The sequence below is a fragment of the Equus quagga genome, chromosome 5 (genome assembly GCF_021613505.1).
Source record: "Equus quagga isolate Etosha38 chromosome 5, UCLA_HA_Equagga_1.0, whole genome shotgun sequence".
NCBI lineage: Eukaryota > Metazoa > Chordata > Mammalia > Perissodactyla > Equidae > Equus > Equus quagga.
The window spans coordinates 119,235,793-119,248,382 of NC_060271.1; the positions used below are offsets into that span (position 1 = coordinate 119,235,793).

General features: G+C 35.0%; 1 protein-coding gene across 10 annotated transcripts in view; it reads right to left on the minus strand.

Moving 5' to 3' along the window:
- Window positions 1–12,590, minus strand: part of NCOA1 (nuclear receptor coactivator 1) — a 250,473-nt gene that overhangs the window by 87,270 nt on the left and 150,613 nt on the right. For all 10 annotated transcript variants that reach the window (XM_046661263.1, XM_046661261.1, XM_046661260.1 and 7 more), the window contains one exon: window positions 6,609–6,714. In XM_046661263.1, the coding sequence (XP_046517219.1) occupies window positions 6,609–6,697 (89 nt within the window). In that variant the 5' untranslated portion in view covers window positions 6,698–6,714. The remainder of the gene's footprint in view (window positions 1–6,608; window positions 6,715–12,590) is intronic.

Sequence of the window (12,590 nt, forward strand, 5' to 3'; positions counted from 1 at the left end):
AAAGAGAATTATGCACCCCTATGTTCACTGCAGCATTATTCACAATAGCCAAGAGATGGAAGCAACCCAAGTGTTCTTCAACTGACTGGGGAAAGAAGATGTGGTATATATATACAATGGAATACAACTCAGCCATAAAAAAAGACAAAATCCTCCCATTCACAACAACATGGATGGACCTTGAGGGTACGATGTTAAGCAAAATAGCCAGACAGAGAAAGACAAACACTGTGTGATTTCACTCATATGTGGTAGATAAACACATGGATAAAGAGAACAGATTAGTGGTTAGCAGAGGGGACAGGAGTTAGGGAGTGGGCAAAAGGGGTAATGGAGCACATGTGTATGGCGATGGATAAAAATCAGACTATTGGTGGTGAGCACAATGCAGTCTATACAGAAACTGATAAACAATAACGTACACCTGAAATTACACAATGTTATAAACCATTATGACCTCAATAAAAAAAATAAAAATAAATTTTAAAAAAGTAATAAAACCAAACTCGATTTATATTAAAGCAAAATAATGAGAGTAAAGGACATCAATGCAAACAGCTAGTGCTTTACATTCATTCAAATATGTTGACTGCTTATGGTTCATTTTTGTTTTCCAGTCTTTACCCCTGGCCTATTATAACCAAGTCATCAGGCAACTTGTTTTATGTAACACATACAAAGACAATAAAGTATTACTTTAAGATGAATTTTTCTATTGTCAAATTAACATCATAAGAGAGACTGGTCACAAGTAGCTGTTTGTTTTATAAGCAGCAATCAAAATAATTTGGCTGAGGGGCTGACCCCTGGCTGAGTGGTTAAAGTTCTGCACACTCTGCTTCAGTGTCCTGGGGTTTTCAGGTTCGGATCCTGGGTGTGGACCCACTCCACTCATCAGCCATGCTGTGGAGGCATCCCACATACAAAATAGGGGAAGACTGGCACAGATGTTAGCCCAGGGCTAATCCTCCTCAAGCAAAAAAAGAGGATTGGCAATGGATGTTAGCTCAGGGCAAATCTTCCTTACCAAAAAAAAAAAAAAAAATCATTTGGCTGTATATGAAAGTGGTAGAAAAAAGAAGGAAAGATCAGTTGCTAAAAAGTTCATAATTGGCAACAATTAAAATACCATTTACTTTTCTTGATTAAAAGAAGACTATAAAAGTGACATCATTTACATAACAACATAGTAAGTTAAAAAGAACCAAGTCAACTAATCAAATGTATTTACCTACATAAAACAAAATGCTGCTAAATGGTACACATCCCAAAACAAAACCAAATTTTAAAACTATAACAATTACACATTCCATATCTTTTGAATATTTCATTATTAAGGAATTAGTCTCATTTTACTTAGTAAAACTTTATCTCACAACTTTCACAGCAAGTACATGCAGCAAGACATTTTGACTAATTTCACACCAAGGCATTGAAAATGAGGCACGAAGAAAATGAGTAACATAAATTTTGACATATACAAGGTTTTAGAGAACTCCAGCTCTGCAACCTGAGAGTGTTTTCAAGAACATCTGATTTTACATTAGACAACCTAATTGATACTAGATTTATTTAGTAGATTCAGTCTAAAGTATCATCTGTTTAAATCTATGGATCTAAGTCTCAATGTGACTAAATTGGATTCACTTAGTGGGACTCCCAAATTGGTGTGTGACATTAAGCTTTACATAAAATTGAAACACTTGAAACCACTGTAGCATAAAAGAAAAAGTAAAGTGATAGAATGGGCAGGATAGGCAGAGAGGTGACAGAGGAAGCAAGACTCTAAGAGTAATGAAATGGTACGGTGTCTATAAAATGACTTAAGATGAGACTAGGAAAATCACTACCACCATCTCAAACTAATAAGCAAGGATAGAAAATGAGAACAGATATGCTCAAATAAAGTCAAAACTTAAGGAAGGGTGGAAATGACAAAAAAATTCTACCTTAATGGAAAAGAAAGCTTTCTTTATTACTTCGGGCCACCTACATTTCTCCTCTCACTAACCCACTTTATTTCCATTTATATTGCATACATACATTAACAGTAGTTAAGGCTACTATGAGTTATCTTCTCACATTTTTTTTTCAACTTACTAGCTTCCTCAACAAATGCTTCTATACTTATTATGTGCCAGATAACCATGTACTACATCCTAAGGATCCAGGAGTAGATCAGATGCAGCCTCCAATTAGTTCGGAAAACAAAGAAAAAGAACAGGCTGTTACAATACTATGTGACAAGATTATACCATAGAAGAGCATAGAGATGGCACCTAGACCTGGAGAATGAGATGTCTATACCTAGTCGTAGGGAGAAACTGGTTTCCTGAAAGAAAAAAAAAGTTTTTTCCAAAGGTACAAAGTAAGAGAGAAATGTCAAGTTAAAGAACCTGTAAGTAGTTCAGTGTGATAAGAAATAAAAGGGCAAGAGCTGAGGTCCGGGCCAGATCACAAGGGCTCTTGTACGCCATGGTAAAAAGCATGCATATTGCTTAAAAACACAAATTCAAACTTCCTCTGTCATTTACTAGCTATGTAATCCTGGACAAGTTACTTAATAGTAATTTAACTTCTCTAAACTTTGATTTCCTTATCCGAAAATTGGGATAATGACGTTAATTATCTCCTAGGGTTTTGTGAAGATTAAAAAAGATGATGCATTAACATGCTGGCAGAGTTCCTGGCATACACTATTAGCTCAATAAATGTTATCTATTATCATCACCTGGATTATGATTATTTCTTTTCAGAGCAAGGGGGAGCCCAGAAGGGTTTAAGAAGAGCAAGTGGCATGACCAGATCTGTAAACTCCTTGACATCATAAGAGAGACTGTGAGACATAAGAAAACATGTCTCACACTTCACTTACATCCTTATAACATCACACACATGATGCTGGTTGAATAGTAGACATTTAACAAGCTCTTGTTGAACTGAATTAGAAATGTTAAACAAGTAGAAGGCAGAGCTACCCACCATTTTAAGATTGGCATTTTAATCCTCATTCTCCCGGAAGAGTTAAGGAACGGAATATGCGGCATCTCACCCCACCAAACAATTACTGAGCAATACCCCTATCCAGGGCTCTTGTACACAGGGCTGAGAATACCCTGAGGTCTAACATACGCTCTTTATACTTAATGAGTTCACAATCTGAGGAAACAGTATATAATAATAAAACCAAAAGAAACAGTACAAGGTGGTATTCATGCACAAACTCAATCAGTTTCGAAATCACAAATGTTTAGTTTACCACATCAAAAATATCACTTTATTAAAACTGAAGCCCATTACTTATAAACCTGAAAGAGATGATGCCTCCAAATATTTTTAAAGCAAACATGCTAAGATAATTATCTTTAAGACATCTAAGAAGAGAAAAATAAATCACAATTTTGATATTTGTAATTACATGATTATGTACACACCAAAAAATCAAACAGAGTCTACAGATAAGCCATTAAAACACATAACAAAATTGAGAGCAACGGATGTATTTGAGATCAATACTCGCAAATTATTAGCATGCCTATGCATTAATAACTGCCAATTAGAAAATACAATAGACAAAACAATACCACTCCCAAAAGCAATAAAACCTCTATGGTACCCTGGAATATCTCAAGTAAAGATGGGCCAGACATTCACGGGGAAGATTATAAATTATTATTGAAGAACAGTGAAGATTTCAATAAATGAAAAGCCTTATATTCATAAACAAGAACACTCTAGAATCTAAAGTCTACATCATAAGAATGTCAGTTCTCCCCAATTTAATTGATAAAAGTATATGAAATTCTAATCCAAATCCAAGAAGGATTTTTTTAGGGGAAACTTAAAGAACTGATTCTAAAATCTATATGACAGCATAAACGGCTAAGAACAGAGAAAACAATTTTGAAAAATAACAAGAAGAGTGACTTGCCCCATCAAATATCAAGGTGATTGTCCTAGGAAAGTTCAGAACCAGATCCCTATCTACGCAGGAACTTGGACTATGATAAAGGTAACAGCATAAAAGCAGGGAAAGGATAGGGTTACAATCACTGATGTTCTATATGGGGAAAAAATTAAATTAGGTCCCTATCTTATATTATACACAAAAATAAATTCCAAATTAATTAGAACTACAAATATGTATTAGAAGAAAAAATATAAAAATACATTTAAGGCCTTGGAATAGAGGAAAAAATTCTTAAACAAGACCCCAAAAAAGCTTGACACATGAAAAACCTGAAGTTCTAAAGTATGTCAGCAGACATCACAAACAGAGTTAAACAGGCTGGAGAAGATATTTGCATCAAATAAAAGCAAAAAAGATTATTAACTAGAAAATTAAAAATACCTCTTACAAATAAAAAGAAAAAGGACAAACAACCCAGCAGGAATATGGGCAAAAGACACAACCAGGAAATTCACATACGAGGAAAACAGAATGGGAAAGAAAAACAATCATGATCAACTTATCTAATTATCAGGGAAATGTACTTAAAACTATAACCCCACAATCATCAGACTGGCAAAAAGCGAAAGTGAGCAGAAAACAGTGTGGGTTAGGATGTGAGAAAAGAGGAACTCTCAGTGCGTGTCATTTGAAGAGCAATGCGGTAATTACCTAGTTAACATAAAAATGTGCTCAGATCCTAAAGAAACTCTTATGCATAAAATAGGACGTGTATGAGGATGTCTGCTGCAGTGCTGGCTGTTAACAGTGAAAATTTATAACAAAAAGGTGTTGATCTACAGGGAATGTCTATCTGTAGGGAAATGGATTTTTCAAACATCGTATATTTGATTAATACGATATTAATCAAAAGTTAATAGGACTGAATGAATCTATGTATATTTATATCTCAAGATCCATGCTGAAAAAAGTATATTGTATTAAAATATATACAGTATTATACAATTTATGTAAAGGTAATAAACATTCTGTATTGCTTATGGATACTTATATATATAATTATTAAAAACAGATTGGAGGAATTAATTGCAGACAAATCAATTTAATCATTATTTTGTCTCTTTTATTTAAACAAGACTATGGAACTATGATAAAATATTAACAAAATACTAACAATACAGAAAAATATGATCAATTGTATGTAGTAGGTATACTAGTTTCCTAGACTAAGTGTCCTGGACTAGACTAGTGTCCTAGTCTCTATTCTTCTACAGATTTAAAAATTTCCCCAAATAAAAAATTAACTGTAAGAGGTAATAGTTTTTTTTATTAAAGTTTAAAGTTAAAGTTTTCCTTTAAGAAGGACTGGCTTTATATATAGATATAAACAAGAACACTAAGGCTGACAACACAAATCTGGATTGTATCTTCATATCAACATTCCTGCTAGCATCTGGATATTACCTGTGATTATGACTATTTAGGGTATCATCTCTATGAGAGTTCTCTGAACAGGTTAAGAAAAATAGTCGCTTTTCTTTCTCCAGCCTGGAGTCCTGGCACTCTCCTGTTAAAATTCTTTCTTTTTCCCCCCATGAGAAAGAAGCATATAATCTAACGACAGAAGAGTCTTCTGCCACTTTACTGTCTAGGTCAGTGATTAGCAACTGGGGGCCATACTGCCTTCCCCACCCCCAGAGGACATCTGATAGTGTTTGGAGACATTTTTGATTATCACAACTGCTGTGACATTTTGGTTATCATAACTGATATAAAGATGCTACTGGCACCTACTGTGTAGAAGCCAGGGATACTGCTAAACATCCTACAATATACAGGATAGCTCTCCACAACAAAGAACTATCTGGCTGACAATGACAATATTACAAAGGTTGAGAAACTCTACTCTAGATCCTAGAAGATGGAATGGAATTCCCCACTCTTTTCCTCTCAGGTAGGAAGCTGCACCTTTGCTGTGATAGAGGTCTCTTCTCTATCTGGCATTTGTTAGAGTCTCCTTAGCATTAAGTGTCTTTCAGTCTATTTAAGGTGATTGTATTTCTTATAATACACAAATGTTTAATTCCACAAATAATCATTCTTTAAAATCCGATATTATAACAATATATTTCTTAGTTCCACTAATATCATAATATTCTAAAATAGCAGTTAAATAGTACAATAGATTTATTTACTCATTAGACAAATATTTACTATATTTAAGCCACACATTGTGCTAGGAGCTGGGATAAAATGATGAGCAAGAACAGGGAAGGCCTTTACCAAATGGCAGCTTAGAGTGTAGTGGAGAAGCCAGGGATTCATGAAATAATCACAAAAATTATAAAAACCTGCAATTATGGATGGGAGCTATAAAAATATATGTGAGACAGATATATAAATGGGGGAGATTTGACCTAGTAGTTAAGGAAGGAGGAGAAAGCTCCCTTTAAGGAACTAATGAATAAGCTGGAATCTGGAGAATGCATAGGTGATGACTACAGGAAATCAAGAGGGAGCAAGCTGGATTGAGGGAACAGCATGTATAAAGGTCTTGAAGAAGGAAGAGAACACAGTGAGTACGAGGGCCTCAAAGAAGGCCAGTAAACCTGGAGTAGATGAAACAAAAGCTCTAAAGTGGCAATGAAAATGATAAAGCAGCTCTTCCAGAAATAGACTAAGAAAAGAGTGTTCCTACCTTGATGCCAATGTGTCACATGGCGATCCTTTTCTCTTATGTGAGTCTGGGTTAGCAGGGTCGGATGAACTGTCCCCGAGGCCACTCATGTTGAAAAACTTCACACCTAAAAAGGAAAGACAACAATAAGAAATCTAGCCTGATGAACTTTCCAACCATCAGGAGGAGGAAGCTCCCTTACGTTAGAAAATATCTAAGCATTGTAGTCTCTCAATGAATGGATAAATTACAGCCATCATAAAAGCATCCACATCTATACAAAAGCACAGGAGTCATCAGCTATTTAGTGTTTCTACACTTTCTTTTTTGTATCTTTAAAATGAAATTAATACTCCATTATGAAACTGTAGAGATCAATTAGGATAAAAAATATTGTTAGAATAATTAGATACTGAGGTTTTTTCCAAAGAAAAAAATCACTTTGTATGTAAACATAAAAGTTGAATGTATAACTGGGAGTCAGAGAAATTATTTTTTATATTTACCTATTTTGGATTCTACTTCACAAAAGGATTTAAAACAACTTTTACCCATAAGGCTTAGGATTTTATATAGATAGGAAAATAAACGATACATATATGATTAAAGTTAAAGCAATATAACTAGATTTGGATTTTGAACTGTACTCACCAACTTTGAATTCTATACTCCTAACCTTCGGTTCATGTAGTCAGACGACAAAGATCAAATGTTTAGTCTATGTTAGGATCTTGGTATAGATGCCAGAGAACACAAAGTCATCTCCCGTAGCACACCAGCCAGGTCTCCTCTCACATGTTGTGCCAGTTGGTGACTGCACATAAAGATCCCTTCCGATCTGTCCCTATCAACCATTATTCTCTGCTGAATCCCTAATGAAACTCAGAATCCTATCCCTGGCCTTATATTCATCACTACCTTTTGGATTTTTACTATTGTCAAACAACACACCTCTCCATTCTCTTTCACTCCATTTACCCTTGTAAAAGGAGAATTAGTGCAGTTTTCTTCTTACCTTATTCTCAGTACTTTTTGCCTAATTCTTTGGGGTTAGAATTCCTCAAGGTTATAATGTCCTAGGCTTCTTTTTCCCTCTTATTATACATTATTCTGGGGTGATATCACTCACTCAACATGGTTTCAAAAAACATCTCAATACTGATTACTCCCAAATCTCCATCACTAGCCCAGATTAGACCCATAATCCAACTCTTCACCAGTCGTCTGCATTCAGATGTCACACAGGCACTTCAAACTCAACTTTCCAAAATTACTTAACATCTCCTCTTCATGTATTTTCTCCTCTCAGTTGGTACACTGGAGTCATTCTAGCCTCTTATCTCATACCCCACATGCAGACAAACACCAAGATTTGTCAATTTTTATTTCCTAAATATTTCTAAAATCCATCCCTTCCTCATATTCTCCTCTCATCATCTCTTGCTGGACTTGTAAAATAGCTTCCCAGATGGTCTCCCTAAGCTACCAGAGTAGGCTATCAAAAATGTAAGTCTAATCATGTCAGTCTCTTGCTTACAACCCTTCACTAAATCCTCATTTAGTGAATGAGGATTCATTCAACCTTCTTAATGTAATATACAAAGTTTGCATCAGCTCTCACCTATTATGTGTCTATTATAGAATTTGGTGAATGAGGGACTAAATGCGTGTCTAATCAAGTGTTTATAATTATATAAGTTATGTATTATACATTACATATATATAATCTATACATAAACAGACTATATATGCTATATACTATATAATATCTATATACAGTCAGCGTCACTTAACGACAGGTATATGTTCTGAGAAATGCGTCGTCAGGTGATTTCATTATTGTTCGAACATCATAGACTATACTTACACAAACCTAGATGGTATAGCCTACTACACACATAGGCTATGTGGTACTAATCTTACAGGACCACCGTCGTGTATGCAGTCCATCATTGACTGAAATGTCATTTTTTGGTGCATGACTATATACATATATAGATTATATATGTTAATTTTAGTTTCAACCCTAAGAAAAGATTTTAAAAAGAAAATCCTTGGTAATATTCTATATTCTCAGCAAATTAGTCAGAAAACTTTAAATTGATCTTAACGTGGGTAGCCCAACTTAAGTTAGCAACAAATATTTATTGAGCTCCTACTATATACCAGTCTCTGTTCTAGGTATGCAGATACAGCTGTGAATAAAATTTATAAAAATCTCTGTCTTTATAGAACTTCATTCTATTGTGAGGGAAAGAGACAATAAAAAAATAAAAAAGTAAATTATGTACTATATTAGAAGATGATAAGTGCTATGGAGAAAAATAAGGCAAAAATAGAGGCTTAGGTGTGTGGAAAGTGAGGCACAGCAATTTCAAGTAAAGTAATTAGGAAAGGCCTCACTGAGAAGGTGAGATATGAACAAAGACTTGAAGGAGGGAGAATGATATTTGGAGGAAGAGTTCTTCTGGCAAGGGAAAAGGGGAGGGCCATAAAGCTTTAAGGCCAGGGCATAACTATGTTTTCTGAGAAACATGAAAGGAATTAGCGTGGCTAGAACTGGGGAGTGAGGGAGTAGGAGATGGGTTAGAGAGAGAATGGGAGGCTACAAGATGGTAGGCCTTAAAACCCATTTTAAGGACTACAGCTTTACTCTGAGTGAATCAGGCAATCATTGGAGGGTTAAGAACATAGGATTGACAAGATCTGATTTTCATTCTAAGACTTCTTCTATGAAGGATAAGTGTATTCTGTCTCATCTCAGTAATTTGGTATCTAAGTTTCCAACTGCTAAGTGGACTTCCATTTGGATATCCCACTGTCACCTCAAACTCAACATGTATAAAACATGATGAACTTTAAGTTCCAGATTTTTATTAATGATAAATAAATGAGCTGCATTAGGGATTGATGTCATCATTAAAAAACATCTGTTTAAAACATTTGTTAAACCTCTTCTCGGGGGAAGAGGAAGGACCTATGATAAAGAAAATAATTACAGGTTAAGGTGGAAAACTTCAATGCAAAGGCAAACATGCTGGCCGTGCAACAACAATCACCACAATAAAACAGATGTTGAAAGATTCGAGAATAGTTTTGTTAGCATCCATTCTGAAATCCATACACAAAACAAGAAGAATCAGCTAAGTGATATATTACTCTAATAAATAAGACTGCTACCTTCTTTTCCTATGGAGATTCACAAACGCATAAATGAGGTTAACCAAATATCACAGAAGTAAAGAAGCCACTTAATTTTATTTTCACACGGAAATACAATGTAAATATTTTTAAATTATTAATATAAAAATGAAATTATGCAATAAATTTATGATAATGAAGAAGCATCAACTCTAAACTTTTTTAAGCAAAAGTAGAAATAAAAGACAGAAGGAAATTATGAACAGGGAAGAAAATGAAAGATAAGACTTTAGAGTTTGCTAAAATCCAAAAGAAAAGAGTTAGCTAACTCCCACTTCATGCTTAAGGGCCACTTCTTGTTTCCTTAGCTGGCCATCTTCTCTGCCTCCAAAGACATTAGGTTATATCCATCTGAGAACTTACCCATCTGAATTCTACTGACTCAAAATACTCCTGGGCACATATTTCTTTTTATAATATGCTATAAATTGTAATTCTCTTGTTTGTCTCCCCTTCTAGACTGTGAACTTAAAGCTAGTTACTAGATCTTTTTACCGTATATCCAATATCTAACATAATGCCGAAAAGATATAGAAGCTAAAATAGGTGATGAGTTAAAAGTAAGTTATTTTACTAACGATGACATTTAAAAATTTTAAAGGATATTTAAGATTTTTTTATCGTTAAACATTTTCTGGAATCTTTCATAACACGTTGGAATTCTTTCCTATACCTGAGAAATTGAGCTTTCTTGAAATCCTTGTTCCTCTGTTTTCAACGGAAAAAAAAAATTACCTTCTTGGTCTAGAAATTGGAAAACATCTCTTCCAATTTTGAAAACGTATAAAGATCTACTATTTTGGAGAAACCTCCTACAATATTTCACAGTACTGCAGAGACACAAAGACAAGTTGCAGTTATACAATTGTAAACCTAAATAATACAATCTCACATATTGGATAATTTTAAGCAACAAATAAATCTGGATTTAAAAGGAGATTCCTCATACTATGCTACCCTCAGACTACTGGCTAGAGATTGATATCTGCTAAATTTATCTGAGCTTCTGGAGCTGAGGAGACAGCAGATAACAATTCAACAGCAGCCAGGCAGCTGGCCCACCAAAATAAGAAGCAGTAGTCAAGAAGCTATGAGAGAGTCAGCAACAATTTGCTGATGATATGATTCTGGCATTAACTGCTTTCTATTTACAAAACACAATAAACAGATAGTGGAATGCAAAACCTCTGATGAGTGAAAACTATTATAGCTGTTCTATTTGTGGAATGGCTTTATATTTGGCAGCAAGGGTACTTAAATAGGGTTCATTAAGAAAAGAAATGTTGGTTTCAGGAAATCAATTTGCATATCATCTTTTAAAAAGAGGTAAGGTTTCTAAGTAAAAGTACCCTGTTGATTTAAAAAGAGTTGCTAAATTATACCCAAACAATCTCATGCAATCTCTAGAGAGCAGTTTTAGGAACCCGAAACCATATCTATCTCTGTTCAAATGGACCAGACTAAATCAAATAGGTGAGGCTGAAGAAATAGGTCAGGGCTTTATTTTTCAGTTGAGTCAGAAATTTCTACATAAGAAATTTGTCATTCATCTCCCAGATTTGGCTGAGAACTGCATTCTGAAAAATCAGTAACCATTAGTTAAACAACTCTAATAATATACTTTAAAATACTCACCATGCAATTAGCACAGAGGAGCACAGATACAATGAGAGGGACACTCTGAGAGCTGCAATAAAGTATTGTTTCTCAAACTGGGTTTCTCAAACCCAGGGTTTTCCAAAAGAAGCTTTCAATTTTGTCTTTTCATTTCAATGACAATTGAAATTTCTCTCATGTGATAAGAAAGGATAGGGACTTGAAGATTTTCATTGCCCATTTTATGGCTGAGTAATTTTCCATTGTTTGGATTATGACATTTTGTTCATTCATCAATTGATGGCCAGCCAGGTTTTTCCTTTTGGGGGCTATTTATCAATAACACTGCCACGGACATTTATATGCAAATTTTTGTGTGAATATATTTTCATTTCTCTTGGGTAAACACCTAGGAGTGGAACTACTGGGTCTTACTGTAACTCTCTTTAACTTTTTTTTTTTTTTTAAAGATTTTATTTTTGTCCCTTTTTCTCCCCAAAGCCCCCCGGTACATAGTTGTATATTCTTCGTTGTGGGTCCTTCTAGTTGTGGCATGTGGGACGCTGCCTCAGCGTGGTCTGATGAGCAGTGCCATGTCCGCGCCCAGGATTCGAACCAACGAAACACTGGGCCGCCTGCAGCGGAGCACGCGAACTTAACCACTCGGCCACGGGGCCAGCCCCCAACTCTCTTTAACTTTTTGAGGAACTGCTAAACTGTCTTCCACAGTGGCTGTACACCATCTTAAACTGTCGCCAGCAGTGTACAAGTGTTCCCATTTCTCCATATCCTTGCCAAAAGTTATTTTCTGTTTTTTAATTTTATTTTAATTATAGCCATCCTACTGGGTGTGAAATAGTATCTCATTACGGTTCTGATTTACATATCCCTGATCACTAACGACATAGAGCATCATTTCACGTGCTTACTGGCCATTTGTATATCTTCTCTGGAGAAATGTCTACTCAGGTCCTTTGCCGATTTTTTAATTGAGCTGTCTTTTTACTGTCCGCTGGTAAGAGTTCTTTATTATATTCAGGCACTAGACCCCTATGTGATATATGATTTGCAAATATTTTCTCCCATTCTGTGGGCTACCGTTTCACTTTCTTTATAGTGTCTTTTGATGAACAATAGTTTTAAATTTTGACGAAATCCAACTTATCTTACTTTTTCTTCTTTGATTAGCACAATATCTGGCTTCCC